This window comes from Mytilus edulis, chromosome 8 (genome assembly GCF_963676685.1).
Source record: "Mytilus edulis chromosome 8, xbMytEdul2.2, whole genome shotgun sequence".
In the NCBI taxonomy this organism is placed as follows: domain Eukaryota; kingdom Metazoa; phylum Mollusca; class Bivalvia; order Mytilida; family Mytilidae; genus Mytilus; species Mytilus edulis.
Window position 1 is genome coordinate 68,415,459 of NC_092351.1, and position 22,824 is coordinate 68,438,282.

Sequence of the window (22,824 nt, forward strand, 5' to 3'; positions counted from 1 at the left end):
GACGTTGAAGTTTTAAATTCTGTGTAAATAAGAATTTTGCATATATGGAAGAAAATTCTGAAAAAAAAGAAAAAAAAAAGGAGAAACATTTATAGAAATGGAAGAATTTTTTTTAACTGTATAGTGTTGTGTTATTTATATCTGAACTGATGTGAAGAAAATACAGTATACAAAGTACAGAAAGATTCTTCAGCTGTGGATAGCTTAGAAATCTCCTAATGTAATTTCCAATTACGTAAGTATTATGAATTAATATAAAATTGGGAAATTTGTTTTCAAATTTTTATTTTATAATAGAATAATACTTACGTAATTGGCTCCCACCCACCTCCCCTTTTGAATCTTTTTTGGTGAACACTTTTCGCCGAGAGAGACTGGGGAATCACGCATGCGTGGTGGGAGTCGATATACCTGAGCGCTTTATTGATATTTTAAAGCGCGATCGGCGGTGTGAATACTAATTAGGGGGAGATAATCCTAATGTAATTTCCAATAACGTAAGTATTATTCTATCATAAAATTAAAATTTGGAAACAAATTTCCCAATTTTCATTCATAATTCTTATCACGTAAACACGTGATCACACGTCTGGAATTAGCAGGGAGGAACTATAGTGTTTTGACATTTTATGTGACTGTCTATTATAAATCACCGGATTATAAATACTACGCAGTTTTAACCTACAGCAGAGAATCTGACATTGTCAACAATAAGGCAATTAAATATCATCTGGTTTCTATCTTTCATACTTTTCTATGTATGTATCTATGAAATAGTTCAGTTGAATAAAATGTAGTTATAAAAGCAGTCACATTTATTTAGTAGTTGTGTTATATATATAAGAACCCAAATGCAGTAATAAATACACAATTGTATTTCCATTTTTCCTTTTTTCTTCATTTATTTGTCTATTTTTTAATCATTTAATTGTTATCAGAATGATCCATAAAAGACACTAAAGCAGCAATCAACCATGTAATACACAATCTTGAACAGATAAGTCCGGCCTGTGACCTGACATGATCCCGGACTAGCTTGAAGTTTTCTTTACCTGCATGTATTGTGTGGCAGAGTCATATTTGATTGATATATTAAAATAAGATATTGTTGATTATTAATTTTATTGCAGTATTTGATAGTTTAGTTACTCATTGTTTCTATTTCTAGCAATATTACTCTAGTATTATTCTCTTATTCCTTTGGTGAACCTCTTTTCTTTCAATTCATTTTGGAGGAGAAATTCTAACCTTTTGATTGGTCAATTTTCAGGCCATAACCTTAGGTGGCAGGTACCAGTTTTGGTGTACCAGAACATGTGTCCCACGCAGAAATTTTGTTATAGTTAAGTATTGAGGTATATAATTGCATCATGTGGACTGAAAAAATAAATGAATGTAAATTCTAGGCTATTGTACTACACAAGTAAGTAGTTGCATACACAGGTTGGGGATTTCCTTCACATATAGGTCCAATCAGATGTCAAAATTGTGGTCTCCTCACTTGATGGCATCCAATCAAAGTGGGGGGAAAATTCAGTTTTATGTAAACAAAAATATCTTGAGATTTTGATGGTAAGGATAGGTTCGGACAAGGCTCTAATTCACTGAATATCCTTTCTCTCTTGAATTTTGGCTAAAATTCTTGTCGGCTTTTAGCAGGATTTTGCAGGTGAGGATTAGATTGGTATCAGAGCATCACATTTTTTGCCTTATTTGCAATGCATTTATAAATTTTAGAATCTCCATGCTGGACAGACACCCAAATTTAAAGGTTTTCTATATATTTACATAAGCACGCATACATCTTAGTTCCTTGAAACCATACATTGTATTTGTATATAAGCTTGAATGAATTTTCAAGAAAATAAAATCATAAATCCATGAAATTCTAAAGATTTATTGTAAAATAACTGGTTTCTGCCACCTTACTATAGGGTTTTCATTGTTTCTGGTAGATTTAGACTGCAGACATATTGGAATGCAGTGAAAATTACCTGCTTGATATATTCAACTCTGATATTCATGATATTTATATTATACTTCTTGGATTTTCAATATTCTGATATTCATGATATTTATATTATATTCTTGGATTTTCAATATTCTTATATTCAGGTCAGCTGATAAACCTTATTTCTAATTAAGAAACTAATAGTATGTCATTTTAATACTTTGTGAAAGGATTGATTGTATGTATTGAATTGTTATAAATAGATTTGTATACAAAGTATACAAAGTATACAAATTCTGACCAACATAAATATATCACATAAACTACACTTCACATAAACAGACAATTACTTAAACAAAACATAGACAACATAGAACACAATGCTTACCATGTATATGATATGCTGAATCTAAACATGTACTTAGATTTTTTTTATTAAAATCTAAGTACATGTTTAGATTCAGCATATCAAAGAACCCGAAGGATTCAATTTTTGTTAAAATCAAACGTAGTTAAATTTTGGACCCTTTGGACCTTAATGTAGACACATTTGAAAACGGGACCAAAAATAAAGAATCTACATACACAGTTAGATTCCGCATATCAAAGAACCCCAATTACTCAATTTTTGATGAAATCAAATTTTAATTTTGGACCCTTTGGGCCCCTTATTCATAAACTGTTGGGACCAAAACTCCCAAAATCAATCCCAACCTTCCTTTTATGGTCAAAAACCTTGTGTTTAAATTTCATAGATTTCTATTTACTTATACTAAAGTTATGATGCGAAAACCAAGAAAAATGCTTATTTGAGCCCCTTTTTGGCCCCTAATTCCTAAACTGATGGGACCTCATCTCCCAAAATCAATCCCAACCTTCCTTTTGTGGTCATATACTTTGTATTTAAATTTCATTGATTTCAATTTACTTATACTAAAGTTATTGTGCGAAATCCAAGAATAATGCTTATTTGTGCCCTTTTTTGGCCCTTAATTCCTAAACTGTTGAAACCAAAACTTCCAAAATCAATCCCAACCTTCCTTTTGTGGTCATAAACCTTGTGTCAAAATTTCATAGATTTCTATTTACTTAAACTAAATTTATAGTGCGAAAACCAAGAAAATGCTTATTTGGACCTTTTTTGGTCCTTATTCCTAAACTGTTAGGACCAAAACTCCCAAAATCAATCCCAACCTTTCTTTTGTAGTCATAAACTTTTTGGTCAATATAAAAATTAAGATCCTTTCGACCTCAGTGTGGACCAATATGATAACATGGCCCATAACCCCAAAATACAGGATCGATTCATCATTTCAGAGAACCTGATATATTTTTTATTTGGTTGAAATCAAAGAATGTTTTATTTCAGACCACAAGTTAGACTGAATTAAAAACTGGGCTTGAAATTAAGAATCTAAACACATGGTTAGATTCCCCCATATATTAATTTTTTGTTGAAATCAAACACAGTTAAATATTTGACCAAGATTAGGACAGACTTAAAAGCTGGGCCCAAAAATTAAGAATCTAAATACACAGTAAGAAGTCATATACACAATATTGAAATTTAAGACCCTTATTTGAACCAAATAGAAAACTGGGCTCAAAATCATAAATCTTAATACATATTTAGATTCAACATATGAAAACACCCTTAAATTCAATTCTTGTAACAATCAAAGTTTAATTTTGGACCACTTTAAGGACTTTAATATAGACAAATATGAAAACGGGTCCCATGATCCAAAATGTAATTACACAGTTAGACTCTGCATATCAGAATTCATTTTTTTAAATCAAATAATAATTTAATTTTTGATCCTTTGATAACCCAAAATTAAAATTCTGAATACACAGTAAGATCTAGCAAAGTACTTAATATATTCAATATTTGTTGAAATTTAACACATCTTATTTTGGATCTCGATTTTGACCAACTAGAAAGCTGGGCCCTAAGTTAAAATTCTAAATTCTGAACTAGTACATAATTTTAATAAGGGGTCAGCTTAGAACCATGGCCTTATCCATATTACCCCTTGGTCAATATTTGCCTGATGTGATATAGGCCATGTATTCAGAGTGTTTGATATACATCTGATGTAAAAATGTACCCAGGATTATAACCTGTATTAACTCTTGACAATAAAAAGTCAAGTACTGTATAAATTATCATGCTGATTTGAAAATTGCTTTTTATCTTTAGTATCATTGCATATGCAGAACTGGACATGTTTGGTATATGATAAAGAATGTTATTTTTATTACATATATATGCTTGGTTTCAGAGGAATAAGTTTCATTTTATATTACATACATGTATATGTAACATTCATTTGCACCATTTCAAAGTAGGTAATCCATGAAATTTAAATATCTTATTAAATTTCATTTTTTCCTCAATCCAAGAAAAATGAGAAAGATGAATGAATAAATGAATCTAATAGAGTTCAAGATTCCCTGTGTTGATGCAACTATTCTGACTGCAAGGTCATCTCAAGTTCACAAAGAACTAGAATCAGGTGTCTTAGGAATGTCCTCTACGGTAACAACCTTATCCAAAGATGATGTGTGAGTATTCAATGTCATCAGTTGGGTGTAAACTGGAGAAAGATCAATTTCAAGTCCAACTAATACAAATACTCCAGATACTGTAAAAAAGTGAAAATAAGCAATAATCAAATGTTAAAATAAAATATGATTATTTCTTACTAATGATTAAAACAATTCAATCCAATTCAAAAATTTATTGTCGTATAAACTCTGAAAAATAAGTTTGTGACAAATAATATAAACATACACAAAATACATTTAACAAACAAAACCATGAAAACAAAAAAAGCAAAAAAGCAAAACAATCTTTCTATATGATATATAAATATATTTTATAAATAAATCAAGAGTCCCCTATCCTCAGTTCTAATGCCTGTTTAAAATAGGACCCTAAGCTTTCTACTTCTTTTGAGGTTGATGGACAAAGAAGATATTTATTTTTTTCATTTTCTTGCCAGGACATAAAATCTGGCATATGTTTATTAAAACAATATATTTTTATAACATCTATTGCTCTTTCTATGTTGAAATGAAATACACATAAGACTTTTGAGGAATTTTAGGGCCAATATATATATATATATATTATATATAGGTTGTAAACCCTGTAATATAAATACTTTACTACATGTTTCAAATAGAACTAAAATTACTGATGATCAATTTCAAAGATCAAATATAGTTGATCTATTGTTTATATTGTTTGATAAACATCGATATTAAAACCATGAAAACTTAACAATTACCAACGAACCATGAAATTTGAGATTAAGCTAAGATGAATCCTGTTAGACAGATATATACATGTTACAATCATTCTTTACACCTACTACAGTTAGTCAAAATGATTAATATACCAAATCAGAAAAAATAAACAGCCAGTTAGAGATGTACACATTACAATTATTACATACACAAAATATAGTTGCCCCTATTTGCTTATAGTATATGAGATATGGACTTAACCATACAAACCTAACATGACCCTGTTTGATGGACATGTTCACCTTTCAAAGAACCCATATACCAAATATAGTTATCCTTTTACCCCGGTATACATATACATTAACATGACAAAAAAACTCCAAAAAAAAAAACAAAACTAGAGGCTCTAAAGAGCCTGTGTTGCTCACCTTGGTCTATGTGAATATTAAACAAAGGAAGCAGATGGATTCATGACAAAATTGTGTTTTGGTGATAGTGATGTGTTTATATATCTTACAATTATCTCTTTCTATAATGAACTTGCTCCAGTAGTTTCAGTTGAAAATGTTAGTTAAAATTTACAAGTTTGATGAAAATTGTGAAAAAATTACTATAAAGGACAATAACTGCTTAGGGGTCAATTGACCATTTCTGTCATGTTGACTTATTTGTAAATCTTACTTTGCTGAACATTATTGGTGTTTACATTTTATCTCTATCTATAATAGTATTCAATATAATAACCAAAAACAGCAAAATTTCCTTACAATTACCTATTCAGGGGCAGCAACCCAACAAAGGGTTTTCCGATTCATCTGAAAATTTCAAAGCAGATAGATCTTGACCTGATACACAATTTTACCCTTTTGTCACATTTGCTCTAAATGCTTTGGTTTTTGAGTTATATGCAAAAAACTGTATTTTACCCCTATGTTCTATTTTTAGCCATGGCGGCCATCTTGGTTGGTTGGCCGGGTCACCGGACACATTTTTTAAACTATATACCCCAATGATAATTGTGGCCAAGTTTGGTTTAATTTGGCCCAGTAGTTTCAAAGGAGAAGATTTTTGTAAAAGTTAACGACGACGGACGACGACAGACGACGGACGCCGGACGCAAAGTGATGGGAAAATCTCACTTGGCCCTTTGGGCCAGGTGAGCTAAAAAATCCACAAAAGGTGAACATAGTTACTTTGAATACGGAATAAACTGACAAGTTCGGCCATTCGAATGATTTGCAAATCTGGTCTTGCCGACTGATTTTGCTGTTTAAAATTCTCTTCATTTAGTATTTTTTTCAAGACCAAAAATTGAAGAAGAATATGTAAAATGGGCATTTTGCCCCCACTTGTAAATATGAAATGAGATTGTTTGGGTGTTGGAGTGCTCTCATTGTTCATTACAAACAGTAATAGGGTAACTCATGAATGGTGAAAGAGGAGACACCAAAAAATTTGAAGATCTTTATATGGTGATTATAAGCAGTGTTGGAAAGTTTCATAACATTTGGTTGAGGCAACGTAAAGTTAAAGTGTGTAAACGTCAAATTCACTGACTCTTCATTTATAAAGCGACATAAATCAACAAGAACTGTGAAAATGATGCAAACCATATTCGAACTTGATCTGTGTTTGATGGTAATTAGCATTGTGTATAAGTTTTAGAACATTTGGTTGATGCAAAGTCAGAGTTTGATGTAGCTAAAATACAAGTTTGATCTGTGATTGGTGGTAATAAGCATTATGTTTTCATAACACTTGGTTGAGGCAACCTAATTTTTTAAGAACGAATACCTATTTCCGGATGTATGAATTAACTTACAAATGGACAAAGGTAGTCTTAATGAGTTTTTTTTTTGGGGGGGGGGGGGGGTGTATATAAATGAATGTTATAATGTGTCCATAAAGAACCATGACCCTCCCTGTATAACTTGTAAATCTGGGTTCAAACTCTAATTCAGCAAAGCCTTTTTAAAATGTCCTATCATAAGGAATGTAATACTTTTTTAATTTAAGTTACTGCAATGTGCTGCTGTATAACTGATAAGCAATCAGGTTAAATTTCACAGTCTATTACCAACATAATGAAGATAAGAAAAGCATAAACATGTTCTCATATATATACATTGGTGCATTTTTTTATCTGTGCATATCAACTTGAGGTTTTGCAGTGACATGCAGATGTATATAAACATCTGTGTCCATTGGTATTCATTGAAAAATTGTCTCATTTACAATCATACCATATCTTCTAATTATTTTATTATAACTATAGTTTTTACATACCAGAAGTCTTCTCTGCCTGATAAGCACAGTAAATGTTTAGTAATGATAAAATATCATCTTCATTTCCTTGTCCAAACATATCATTCGACCACACAGATCTACAAAACAGAAATAAATAATGGTTTGATTTTTAGACTGACCATTTAATCATTACTTCTTATTATCACATTTTATCCATCTACGAATTAATATCCATAAGGATAATTTTCTGCATAATATTTTTTCTATATATAAATGATTCAAAATAATGAACTGTTGTCTAATTAAAGGGAGGATATCATAAGGTATGTTTGTGATCATAAAGCACAAAAGTCAAAAAGCACTTGTTCTTTGTTCTTTAAATCTTTTAATTAATATCTTAAGAGAAATGAAGGCCTACGAGCACATATGCAATGTGATTTCTATTATAATTTATGTTTCCAAGGGGCATAACTTAATAAAAATATTTGATCAGAATTTATATAAGAAAGCATCAAAGACATTGCTGATATAAACCTATAATATGAATTTCATTATAAAATGCTTTGCCAAGCACAGCCTTTTTAATTACTGAAATCTGAAATGAGAAAAATTGTAACCCCCCACCCCCCCTTATTTTTTTTTCACATAACCCTTTCCCTTATTTTAAAAAAATCATCATAAAATATTGAAATATAAAATGACATACAGTCATGGTTAAAATTAATATTAATTAATTGTAACTTCTAAAAATAAATTTACAGCTTATGATTTCAAAACAATAATAATTTCTTAATTCTTATTCACAGTATTTGATGTTTATAGAAAATGCAGATCAAATTTATTCGTTTATAGTGTATTTATGTAATTTTTTTAATTGAATTAAGCCTGCCAATTGATATTTTAATGTGTGTTTTTCTATGTTGTGCTATTGTTCAGAAAAAGGGAGAAGGCGCGTCTGGCGTACTAAATTATAATCCTGGTACTTTTGATAACTATTTACACCACTGGGTCGATGCGACTGCTGGTGGACGTTTCGTCCCCGAGGGTATCACCAGCCCAGTATTCAGCACTCCGGTGTTGACATGAATATCAATAATGTGGTCATTTTTATAAATTTCCTGTTTACCAAATTTTGAATTTTTTGAAAAACTAAGGTTTTTCTTATACCAGGCATAGATTACCTTAGCCGTATTTGGCACAACTTTTTGGAATTTTGGATCCTCAATGCTCTTCAACTTTGTACTTGTTTGGCTTTATTGATATGAGCGTCACTGATGAGTCTTATGTAGACGAAACGCGCGTCTGGCGTACTAAATTATAATCCTGGTACTTTTGATAACTATTTACACCACTGGGTCGATGCGACTGCTGGTGGACGTTTCGTCCCCGAGGGTATCACCAGCCCAGTAGTCAGCACTCCGGTGTTGATATGAATATCAATAATGTGGTCATTTTTATAAATTTCCTGTTTACCAAATTTTGAATTTTTCGAAAAACTAAGGTTTTTATTATCCCAGGCATAGATTACCTTAGCCGTATTTGGCACAACTTTTTGGAATTTTGGATCCTCAATGCTCTTCAACTTTGTACTTGTTTGGCTTTATTGATATGAGCGTCACTGATGAGTCTAATGTAGACGAAACGCGCGTCTGGCGTACTAAATTATAATCCTGGTACTTTTGATAACTATTTGACTCCATTAAATCGTTTAATCCCACTGCAAATGTTTGCACCTGTCCTAAGTCAGGAATCTGATGTACAGTAGTTGTCGTTTGTTTATGTAATTTATACGTGTTTGTCGTTTGTCGTTTTTTTATTCTATATAGATTAGACTGTTGGCTTTCCCGTTTGAATGGTTTTACACTAGTAATTTTGGGGCCCTTTATAGCTTGTTGTTCGGTGTGAGCCAAGGCTCTGTGTTGAAGGCTGTACATTGACCTATAATGGTTTACTTTTTTAAAATTGTTATTTGGATGGAGAGTTGTCTCATTGGCACTCACACCACATCTTCCTATATCTAATTAAAAAAAATCATACTCGAACTAGCAAAAAAATAGCAAGGGTGCCAACATAAAGAAACAAAGTTAAAGTAATTGTCCATTAACCAGGAAACCCTTGTTTTCCCCCTTTTTTGGCCTTAATTAATAAACAGATTGAGTAATAACTTCACAACTCCAATCCTTACTATCCTTTTGTGGTGTGGAAACTTGTGATACCATTTCAGGCAATTCTATACACTGTTCCACAAGTTATTTGAGCCCCTTTTAAACCCCTTATTCCTAAACCAAAGGGACAATAACCCCCCAAATCAATCCAAACCTTCCTTTTTGTGGTTTCAAACTTTGTGTTTAAATTTCAAAGATTTATATTTACTTATACTTAAGTTATTGGCAACCTTCAAATTATGCTAAAACTATTGGCAAATTTCCAATTATACTTAAGTTATTGGCAAATTTCCAACAAAGTTTATTATACTGAAGTAATTGGCAAATTTTTAAAAGTTTTTATTAATACTGAAGTTATATATTTCAAATTTCAAATACACATATTTAAATGCATTGTGAAGTAGTTCAAATATACTTTTGGATTACCCCCTTACACTGCTTTTAAATCATCTTAACTGTCCTTTAACCAGAAAAATCAAAGAGCAGATTGCTCTGAGGGATACGATTGCCATTATTTTCATTGACACATGTATACCTGTAGCTGGATAATATTATTTTCAAAACTAATTCAACTGCACATGTAAAATGTAATTTACTTAATCTGAATAGTTACAAAATAGCCAATCCCAGATACAAGTGTATGAACAATGTACTTATTGTGTTTTATTTTTGTACTATCAATTCCAAGTTTACTTTACACAGCAGTCACTGAGACTCAGAGTGAGAGAAGGTATTTCACATTGTATCTTATCACCTATTTTCCTATGTTTAAAAATTCTAGGAGGAACCCCATTCCGAACTCTTTAAATATTTGATTTCCTTTGGGGGAGTGGTCATGACTCCTTTCCATTAACATTCCTCAGTTTAAATTGCGATCGTTTTTAATATAATACGACGTTTATCGACAAAACAAGTTGATTTTTCTCGACGTGTTGTATTGTATTTGACAGAAGTTACTTCCGGAAGGAAGACAACTCTAAACGATAAGATGGAAGACTCCATTTTGCCTGAAGGGGTGTTGTAGTTACACCTTTTCGATGTGGACTACATTTATTTTAATTCAAATGATGCAGATGATTTAAAATTATGCAACAACAATAACGCTCAATAGCAAACATACATATAAAGGATCCCATGAGTTTTAAATTAATCAATTGAGTGGGAAATCCAGAGCAACCATTCAATCTAATACCCCTTGAAATCAAGAAAACTATACGCATGCGCATAATAACCTAAACAAATCCTGGAGCAAGAACGTATATTAAATGTTAATTAAACGACCTAGATGGTTCTCTATTTCTTTATGGCAGTACAATATCAAATATCAGTTTCATAACGGTGTCAAACAAGAACAACTCCACTTCAGTTCTTATATGACAGAAATGATTTATCGGAATTCAAAGAACTCTCGCATTTTTATCAAATCTGGAATGAATGGGGAATTCCCTCTGACGTGTTTCTAAATTTATAAAAACACTAAATATAAATACTACTTAATTCTGATTTGTTAAAAACATGCATATAAGTCAAGGGAAATATCAAACATGAAGATTATGAAAAGAACATTATAGGAAAGTTGTTTAAGTTCAATCCCTTTGTTTGTGTTTACCTTTTAAAGCAAGACAATCATAAGAATCTGAGATGTTCCTTAATGTTTAGAATAAAACGGTTGATGTGAGGTCATGAGTATAAGTCTACAGATTGCTTGAAAGCAATGGTATCCCAAAAACCTTGTTTCCCCCTTTTTAGCCCCTTATTTATGAATGGTTTGAGCCATAACTCCCCTTAGTCAATCCTAACCATCCCTAGTAGTATGGAATTTGTGGTATAATTTCAGAAAAATTCATACACTTTTACATTAGTAATTGTCTTGAAACTACAAACATGCTTGTTTTTAGCCCTTTATTCCTTGACCGTTTGCCCCATAACCCCTAAAATAAATCCCAACCTTCTACTTATAATATGAAACATTGTGCTACAATTTCAGAGCAATTGAAATACTTATACACAACTTATTATCCTGAAACTAGATAAATGCTTGTTTTGGGCCCCTTTGGGCCCCTAATTCCTAAACCTTAGAGACCATAACCCCCAAAATCAATCCCTAGTTTCCTTTTGTGGTTATAAACATTGTGTTAAAATTCATTTCTATTTACTTATACTTAAGTTATTATCTGGAAACCATCCGTCTTCGGACGAAGACAACGACGTGATACCAATATACGACCGCAAAAAAAAAAAAAAAAAAAAAAAACAAGAGTGAACGCGCTGAAATGTCTCGCCTTCTATACTTATCATTGATATTATGTTGATAGTCCTAAGTATAAAGCTAAGCTTTATTACAACTGTCTCATAAACTTAACATTAACCAAGATAACTAAACAAAGACCAATGAACCTTGAAAATGAGGTCAAGGTCAGATGAACCATGCCAGGCAGATATGTACAGCTAACAATGCTTCTATACAACATATATAGTTGACCCATTACTTATAGTTTAAGAAAAATAGCCCAAAACACAAAAACTTAACACTGTGCAATGAACCGTGAAAATGAGGTCAAGGTCAAATAAAACCTGGGCAACTGACATAAAGATCATAAAATATTTCTATACACCAAATATAGTTGACCTATGGCATATAGTATTAGATAAAAAGACCAAATCTCAAAAACTTAACTTTGACCACTGAACCATGAAAATGAGGTCAAGGTCATTTTTTGTGTTTTGGTCTGTTTTTCTCATACTATATGCAATAGGTCTACTATATTTGTTGTATGGAATGATTGTAAGGTGTACATGTCTCATACTATATGCAATAGGTCTACTATATTTGTTGTATGGAATGATTGTAAGGTGTACATGTCTCATACTATATGCAATAGGTCTACTATATTTGTTGTATGGAATGATTGTACACCTTACAATCATTCCATACAACAAATATAGTAGACCTATTGCATATAGTATGAGAAAAACAGACCAAACACAAAAATTTAACTATAACCACTGATCCATGAAAACGAGGTCAAGGTCAGATGACACCTGCCAGTTGGACATGTACACCTTACAGTCCTTCCATACACCGAATTTACTAGCCCTATTGCTTATAGTATCTGAGATATAGACTTGACCACCAAAACTTAACCTTGTTCACTGATCCATGAAATGAGGTCGAGGTCAAGTGAAAACTGTCTGACAGAAATAAAGACCTCGCAAGGTACGCACATATCAAATATAGTTATCCTATTACTTATAATAAGAGAGAATTCAACATTACAAAACATTTGAACTTTTTTTCCAAGTGGTTACTGGACCATGAAAATGAGGTCAAGGACATTGGACATGTGACTGACGGAAACTTCGTAACATGAGGCATCTATATACAAAGTATGAAGCATCCAGGTCTTCCACCTTCTAAAATATAAAGCTTTTAAGAAGTGAGCTAACGCCGCCGCCGGATCACTATCCCTATGTCGAGCTTTCTGCAACAAAAGTTGCAGGCTCGACAAAAAAAAACACCAAAAATTTAATTCAAGTTGAGATCAAACAAAGTTTCATTTTGGACCCTTCAAGACATAATGTGGACTTATTTGAAAACAGGGCCCAACATAAAAGGGGTTAACTGACAAATTCCAACATGGTAGAACTCTTTTTCATTTTATCCACAGGACAAACCTTGACAATATCACAAAGGCACTGGTCCATACCAGTCCCTGAATATATGGACACTACATTTAAGCTTGAAACACCTAAGAAATTGGTTTTGTAATTAAAATATTTGACACATCATAGGTTTCTGTCACAGAATAAATCTGGTCAAATACATTGTAATTGAAAAAATTGAAATTAGATTTTTTCTATTATGGTCAAATATCCAAAATCTAAATACATGGGTAGATTCTGCATATCAAAGAACCCTAAAAATTTTAATTTGATGAAATCAAATAATTTTTTTTCACCTTGTTACGGCCAGAAATCGCCTTTAAATTGTAGCCAACAAAAGACACAAATCAATAATAAAATTTAACAATATTTATTATACAAAGTTTAAAAGAAGTATAACACAAATAACTGTCAAAATATGAGTCCAATCTTTTATCTTTGTCTGTATCCGGATATCTTTCGGAATTTAATCTGAATATTACGTTCACTACTACGGTCACAATCCAGTATGATGTTGTTTGTAGAATTAAAGTGTCAATCCAAATGCGGTGAATATTAATGTCTATCGATGTCTAAGTCTAAGTCCAAGAGTGAGTCTTTAACTTTAGTGTCTGTATATATATAGTTGTCATGGAAGATTCAAGAACAGTCTACAATGGAACATCCTAGAAAGTTACAACAGAAGTTTCTAGTAAAAAGTTCCAATCATTCTGTAATTGTTCCAGTGATTTCTTAACTGCACAGTTCTAAGATTATTCTGGTAACAACTATCAGGCCACACAACACAAATCAGGCCAATATAAATAAATACAATAATTACAATATCATTTATATAACATAATTACAATATCATAACACCTCCCCCCTTAAAAGAAGTTTTAGTGTAACAAAAACTTATCATGAATAATATGAACAAATATACATAGTATATACAAAGTGTTTTAATAAGCTCTAGATAAAGCATCAGCTATTACATTATCTTTACCCTTAATATGTTTTACAATTACATCATATTCCTGTAACAATAAACTCCACCTAGTCAACCTCTGATTCTTGTTTCTCATTTTATGTATGAAGGTGAGAGGATTATGATCAGTACAAACAAGAATAGGATATACAGTGGGATTCAAATATATATCAAAATGTTGAAGTGCTGACAACATTGCAAAACACTCTTTTTCAATAGTTGAATAATTTTTCTGATGTTTATCTAATTTCTTGGAAAAATATGATATAGGTTTCTCAACATTATCATCTGTCTCTTGATATAAAACAGCTCCAATTCCTACATCGCTTGCATCAACAGCAAGTTCTAATTGTTTTTCAAAGTCTGGAGTAATCAGAACCGGACTACTAATTAAAAGTGATTTGCTATTTTCAAAAGCGTTTTGACAATTTTCACTCCAGATAAATTTAGAATCTTTTCGTAAAAGATGAATCAGTGGTTGAACCACAGTAGCAAAATTTGAACAAAATGTTCTGTAAATATCTCATAAGTTTTTTTCTATTTATAGGAGGAGGAAATTTGAAAATAGCTTCCACTTTAGCCATAATAGGTTTCACTTGACCTTGGCCAACTGTATGCCCTAAATAATCAACAGTGGCCTGACAAAATTCACTTTTACCAAGATTAACAGTCAAATTTGAATGTGACAATCTATCAAAAGTATCATACAAATGTGTTAAATGCTGTTCCCAGCTATCACTACATACAATTAGATCATCAATATAAGCATAACAACAGTTTAAATCTTTTATAACATTATTGATCATTCTTTGAAATGTAGCTGGTGCACTTTTCATGCCAAACGGCATTACAGTATATTGAAATAAACCATCTGGTGTAACAAAAGCTGATATTTCACGAGCTCTCTGTATCAGTGGAACTTGCCAATAACCTTTCAACAAATCAAATTTGCTCACAAATTTTGATTGACAAATGTTGTCAATACAATCGTCTATCCTTGGAATCGGAAAGGAATCAGATTTTGAGACTGAATTTACTTTTCTGAAATCAGTCACGAAACGAAAGGTTTTATCTGGTTTTGGCACAAGGAGACAAGGAGAGCTCCATTCACTGTTACTCGGCTCAATAATATCATTGTCAAGCATATATTTAATTTCTTTTCTCATAGCTTCAAGTTTGAGTGGATTGAGCCGGTAAGGATGTTGCCTAATTGGAGAAGCATCTCCTATATCAAAATCATGACAAACAGCAGTGGTTTTGTTTGGCACATCTGGAAAAAGATTTTAAAAAGAAAATACCAAAGCTTTTATTTCTTCTCTACGATCAAAAGACAGATTTGCAAGTTTTGAGTCTAAATTTGACAAAATTTCTGAATTTTTCAATCTAACGGTCTCTTCCATAACTTTAGAACTAAAAGGTGGTTAAATTACATCTGGTTTGCCATGATTGTTCTCAAATTTAACCATGCCTAAAGTGGCAACTGGTTTACTCTCACATTCATTAATACGCTCAAAATATGGTTTTAACATATTAATATGACACACTCTATTTTGTTAGCGTCGACCTGGAGTTTTTAAAATATAATTCAAATCATTGATTTTACTCTCTATTGTATAAGGACCACAATATTTAGCCTGTGAAGGATGTCCAAGGAACTGGCAAAAATACAAGTACCCTATCACCAGGCTCAAAAACTCTGTCCCTGGCATCTTTATCATACCATATTTTCATCTTGTTCTGTACATTTTTTAAGTTTTTCTGAGCAATTTGACAAGCAGTGTACATTTTTCCTTTAAATCTAGATACATAGTCTAAAAGATTCAAGTCAGTATGTTCAGTAAGCCACTTTTCCTTAATCAATTTTAACGGTCCCCTTACAGTATGGCCAAATACCAACTCAAAGGGACTAAATCCAAGGGATTCTTGAACAGCCTCTCGAACTGCAAAAAGGAGAAAGTGAACTCCATCATCCCAGTCTCTGTCAAATTGAAGACAAACAGTTCTAATCATGTTCTTCAATGTTTGATGAAAACGTTCTAAGGCACCTTGAGATTCTGGATGGTACGCACTTGATCTGTACTGATCAATCCCTAACTGGCGAAATAAATCTGACATGAAATTTGATCCCTGGTCGGACTGTATAGACTTAGGAAGTCCTACTTATGTGATTTTTTTTAAGTGCTTTGACAATAGTAGGTGTCTTGATATTTCTTAGCGGAATAGCCTCCGGAAAGCGAGTGGATGTACACATGATTGTCAATAAATATGCATTTCCAGTTTTGGTCTTTGGTAAAGGTCCAACACAGTCAATTAGAACTCTGTTGAAAGGTTCGTCAAAGGCTGGAATATGCAGAAGTGGTGCTGGTGGTATTTTCTGATTAGGCTTACCAACAACCTGGCATATATGACATGATTTGCAGTATTCTGCAACATCATTTCTAAGTCTTGGCCAGTAGAAATGCTGCAAGATCTTAAGGCAAGTCTTCCTTATACCTAAGTGTCCAGCCAAGGGGGTGTCATGGGCAAGACCAATAATTTCTTGCCTATAAACTTTAGGCACCACCACTTGGTATATTTCTCTCCATTCCTCTTCTGGGGTAGCATCAGGAGGCCTCCACTTCCTCATTAAAATGCCGACCTGATGGAAATAGCATTCCGCCACTTTGTCTGCTTCCTCCTGTGGTTGAGCCCTCTTGCAGAGCTGAAGAACCTCAGGGTCTTTATTTTGTTCTTCCAAAAGGTTCTTTCTGTTTAATGAATGGTTGTTTACGTCTGGCCATGGCATAGCTACATTCTTGTTGACATTAGGTGATCTTATTGTGGCCTTTTCTGAGCTACCAGGACCTTCAATGTCTGCTAGGAGAGTGTCAGAAAGGTCCATGTAATCAAACTGGTTTTCTTGCAAATCCTCATCTTGTTGTTTTCTAGACATCGCCCTAGTTACAACACAAGCTGGATACAATTCAGCATCATCTTCAGGTAATTTAACATCCACCACCGGTTCACTGGTAACAATTGGTTCAGCAATCACTTTGTTCCTGGCTAGATCATTTCCTAGCAATAACGTAACACCCTCAATGGGGAGATTAGGACGAACACCCACAATAACTTGTCCAGTTATCAAATCTGACTTCAGATAATAAACAGCTGCGCCATGAGCGCATGATACGCCCGACGTCTTGTGTGGAAGTTTTATGTAATAATCATAAATAGTTTCTGAAAAAGTTTTAAGCAATAACCATATATTGTTTTTGAGACACGGCGGGACATGTGAAACCTCCTACTCTGTTTTTTTTTTTACAAAAAACTAAATATCACTTAAATAAAATTTTGAATCAAAACCAAAAAGTATACAATTCTTAAGATTAATATAACAAAGAAGTGTGTAAAGTTTTAAGCAATAATCATAAATTATTTTTGAGATACGGCGCGACATGATGTAAAAAAAACCTCCCCTGTTTAATAAAGTACTCAATAACTCCAAAATAAAAATTTGAATCATCACCAAAAAGTATACAGATCTTAAGATTAATATAACAAAGAAGTGTGTAAAGTTTTAAGCAATAATCATAAATTGTTTTTTTAGATACGGCACAACATGTAAAAAAAACCTCCCCCTTTTTTACAAAATACTCAATAACTCAAAAATGAAATTTTGAATCATCACCAAAAAGTATACAGATCTTAAGATTAATATAACAAAGACATGTGTAAAGTTTGAAGCAATAATCATAAATCGTTTTTGAGATATGGTGCGTCATGTAAAAAAACCTCCCCCTTTTTTTACAAAATACTCAATAACTAAAAAATAAAATTTTGAATCATCACCAAAAAGTATACAGATATTAAGATTAATATAACTAAGAAGTGTTTAAAGTTTTAAGCCATAATCAAGAATCGTTTTTGAGATACGGTGCGACATGTGAAAAAAAACACACCCCTGTTTTAGTTACAAAGTGCCGTAACTCAAAAAGTTTTAATCTTATTTTCACCAAAAAGTATACAGATCATTTGACCTTTATCAGAAACAACTATGTTAAGTTTCATGAAATTTGGATAAGTCGTTCTCAAGTTACGGTGCGACATGTTTACGCCAGACATCAGACAGACAGACAGACGGACGGACACCGGACATTTGTATACCATAATACATCCCGTCAAAATTTTGACGGACGTATAAAAACGATGGAGAGGAACATCTTTACAACCTAACTCTACACCTTGTAACAAAACGGGGGCACCAACCGAAGTCTTCTCGGACAAATGCAACACACCTTCTAACAATAAAGACTGAGAAGCTCCAGTGTCCCGTAAAATCTTAATAGACTGAAGAGTGGTATCATCAACAATATAAACAAACCCGTCAGACATAAAGGGTTTATATTCCTCCATGTATTCACAAAAACTGGACTTAAAAGCCTGACTCGCAGGACATTCCAACATACTGGTAATGTAAGGTGTCGTACAAGCACTGGACTTCGGCTTATTATCTCGTTCATTCTTCTTCTGGAGTCTAAAACAATCAGCCATCAGGTGATCATTTTTCTTACAATAAGCACAAATCAGTGACCTCTTCTCAAAAGTATCAAATTTAGACTAGACATATTATAACTGGACCGACTCTTATTCTGTGCAATTGGCTTACTTTCAGTACGCTCAGTGCTTTGATTTTTGTAATTTCCACTTGAAGTATTAACATTTTGACCCTTGAAACTTCTTTTATGTGAAAGGGTATAATTATCTGAAATTACAGCTGCCTCATGTATTGTCCCAACAGTTTTGTCGTCTAAATGTGTTTTTAAGTCTAAATTAACACATTGTTTGAACTCTTCTTATAACATCAATTGTCTTAGGTTATAAAAATTGTTATCTGTTTTCTTTGAAGTAAGCCATTTATCAAATAGAAATTCTTTTTCCCGAGCAAATTCCACATAGGTCTGCGAATCAAACTTTTTATAAGATCTAAATTTCTGTCTATATGCTTCTGGTACTAGCTCATAAGCTTTCAAAACTTCCTGTTTCACAGTGTCATAATCGGAACTTTTTTTCTGATGGCAGTGCGGAGTATATTTCAGCAGCCTTACCTTCAAAATCACTTTGTAGCATTGTAGTCCAATATGGCTTTGGCCAATTCAAATTATGAGCAATTTTCTCAAACTGTGTAAAATATTTATCGACTGTTTTTTCACAAAATCTTGGAACCAAACGTATATTTATTGCTGCATCAAAGTATTCTGATTTCGGCTGGACTTTAGTGTTGCTTTCTTCTTTGACCATTTCAATTTTCAGTTTCTCCATCTCTAGTCTTTCCCTCATTTCAAGTTCTGCTTGTTTTAATTTAAGTTCATCTTGTTTCAATTTAAATTCATCTTGTTTCAATTTAAATTCATCTTCTTTTTCTTTTTTATCCATTTCCAATCTTTCCTTCATTTCTAGTTCTTTTAATTTAAGTTCATGTTCTAATTCAAGTTGTTTTAATTTAAAGGCGTCAATATTTTCGACCTTAAGTTCAAGAACCTCTTCACCTAAAATTTCTGCGTCAACTAATTTGTCTATAACCAAATTTTTTATAATTTGTTTTCTCATAGATACTTTAAAATCTAATTTCAGATGTTTAGCAAGCAACACTAATTCCTCTTTCTTTAAATTATCAAACCCCTCCAGGTCAGGCGTTTTCAAAAATTTACCGGCATCAAATGCCATTTTGTAGAATTTTGTTGACTAGTTATAATAACAATTAATCAACAAATTTTGAATAAGATAATTCAGTCTCCCGGACGAGCCCCCAATTTCTGTTAGGGCCAGAAATCGCCTTTAAATTGTAGCCAACAAAAGACACAAATCAATAATAAAATTTAACAATATTTATTATACAAAAGTTTACAAGAAGTATTACACAAATATTACTGTCAACGTAACTGTCAAAATATGAGTCCAATCTTTTATCTTTGTCTGTATCCGGATATCTTTGGATTCCAAATTGAATATTACATTCAATACTACGGTCACAATCCAGTATGATGTTGTTTGTAGAATTAAAGTGTCAATCCAAATGCGGTGAATACTAATGTCTATCGATGTCTAAGTCTAAGTCCAAGAGTGAATCTTTAACTTTAGTGTCTGTATATATATAGTTGTCATGGAAAATTATAGAACAGTCTATAATGGAACATCCTAGAAAGTTACAACAGAAGTTTCTAGTAAAATGTAGAAGTTTATATAACGCATCTTTTATTAGGATCATTCTGGAAAGTTCCAATCATTCTGTAATTGTTCCAGTGATTTCTAAACTGCACAGTTCTGAGATTATTCTGTAAACAACTATCAGGCCACTCAACACAAATCAGGCCAACATAAATAAATACAATAATTACAATATCATTTATATAACATAATTACAATATCATAACAACCTCAATGTGGACCACTTTGATAACAGGGCCCATCCAAATACAAGCTTAGATTCAGCATATATACATGTACAATTTTTGTATATACCACCAGCACCACTTCTGTGATTTGAACAGATTCAGCATATCCAAGTTATCCAATATTTCAAATAAGAATTTAATTTTTGTTACAGCAATCCAAGTTTAATTTTGGATACTTTAAACCTTAATATGGAACAGTTTGAACCAGATGCTCTGCAGGGTGCAGCTTTATACGACCGCAGAGGATGAACCCTCAATATTCAAGCTTGATACAGCTCTGAATTTGGATTGTGATTAAATTGTTAACACAGCATAGGTTTTGACACAGAATGAATGTGGTCTAATGAACTTAAAACTATTTTTTTTGCTTTTGAGCAATACACTATGCTGTTGGATATTAATTCCTTCAACAACAAAAAATTAATGAGGAAATTTTAATTTAAATTTCTGAAATCTGAAATGAGAAAAACAGTACCCCAAGGTTTTTCACCTCCCCCTTTTTGTCTTAATCCAAAAATAATCTCAATTCAAATTTCTAATAGAGTTTGCAACAATAACTACTCATTTAAATACATCATAAAATATTAAAATTAATAGTAACTTCTAACAATAAGTTTACAGCTAATCATGTCAAGACAATCATCATTTCTTAATACATAATTTTCAAGCAGTTTCAAAGTATTCTTTAAATGGAAATGCATTACCTCCCTTACCCTGCTTTTAAATTGTCAAAATTGTCCTTTAACCAGAAATACCCGTTTCTTCCCCCTTTTTGCCTCTAAGTGCTAAATGATTTGAGCCATAACCCCCCATAACTATCCCTTTGTTGTATGGAAGTTTGTGGTATAACTTCAGAGAGATTTCTACACTTAAACACAAGTTATTGACTGGAAACTACAACACTAGAAAGTTAATTAGTTGGGGATCAAAAATCACTTAATGAATTACTATTGGAAGATAATACATCATAAATATAAATATCAAGCTTACAGGACTAAGTTTAGTATATATGCATGCATTTTTTCAAATTTATAATTATTTAAAGTCATATTTTAAAAAATCAGATAATTTGAATTTTGAACAGGAGGAATGAGAGAGTGGCTTCTAACATTATTTCAATCTTAAAATTACTTCTTATATTTATCATAAAAGTATTACTTTTTATGCATTAAGATCCTATTCAATGGCAGTATATGTCCACTTACTATTGTCTTAATACTCTTACCTGAATGCTCTTACTAATTGCACAGCCTTTACATATTGCTGTCCTGAGATATACTCCAATAAATTTTTCACAGCCTCTTGTTTTATGACTGGTTTTGATGAATCAATGTTAATAGGTGATACTTGTCCGTTCTCTAATTCCTCTAATGCATGATTCAATTGTTCTTTGAGAGAACAGAGCTGTAGAGAAATATCTGATACCTAAAAGATTAAGCATCTTATTCATACTTAATCTAAATAACCAGTCATTAAAACTATTTACTTTTATTTAGATATTTTAATATTTTATTATTTTTTACTTTTTTTTCATATTTCTCAAGACAATCAGTCATTTTAAATCTGCAGATTTGACATAATCAGTATTTTTTGTCTGTCAAAATATTTTGTTTTGTTTTGTTATGTGTTATGTTCAGTAGTTGATTCCATGTCTAACAATGCACATTAGTATATTGAATGCAAATACGTTATTGTCATATAAGTCTTAAGGATTTGTAAAAAAAAAATAAGATAAACAGTGAGAGAAATACAAAACCAGGTAAACAGGATCCAGTTTCAAAATATCTTTTATTAATCTTTTTTTGCTCATCCTGAGAATTTTGTAAATCTTTATACATTGCATTCTCAGCAAATTACACAGCCATTAACAAACTTTCAGAGAATGTTATGGACTTTTTTAAGGGTAGCCAAAACCATACTTAAGTATATAAATAAATGCTTTGCTGAACCTCTGAAAAATTGACACGAAACATTTAATTTACTTAGTATGATCTGATATCCAAAATCTCATAATAAATTTCAGCAAACAATTTTTTTTTTCAATTTTAGTTGAAATCAATTTGAATTGTGTACCCTTCAAACCTCTATACAGACTAATTTGAAAACAGAGCCTAAAATAAAAAATCTAAATTCACAAAAGATTCT

At 32.1% G+C, this 22,824-nt stretch overlaps 1 protein-coding gene across 13 annotated transcripts in view; it reads right to left on the bottom strand.

Moving 5' to 3' along the window:
• Positions 1–1,105: 1,105 nt before the first annotated feature.
• Positions 1,106–22,824, bottom strand: part of LOC139486839 (protein furry-like) — a 380,646-nt gene continuing 358,927 nt past the window's right edge. For 10 of the 13 annotated variants that reach the window (XM_071271853.1, XM_071271861.1, XM_071271860.1 and 7 more), the window contains 3 exons: positions 21,905–22,104; positions 7,493–7,590; positions 1,106–4,599 (listed from right to left, as the gene is read on the bottom strand). In XM_071271853.1, the coding sequence (XP_071127954.1) occupies positions 4,451–4,599; positions 7,493–7,590; positions 21,905–22,104 (447 nt within the window). In that variant the 3' untranslated portion in view covers positions 1,106–4,450. The remainder of the gene's footprint in view (positions 4,600–7,492; positions 7,591–21,904; positions 22,105–22,824) is intronic. The other 3 variants (XR_011655645.1, XR_011655644.1, XR_011655643.1) reach the window with 1 other exon arrangement.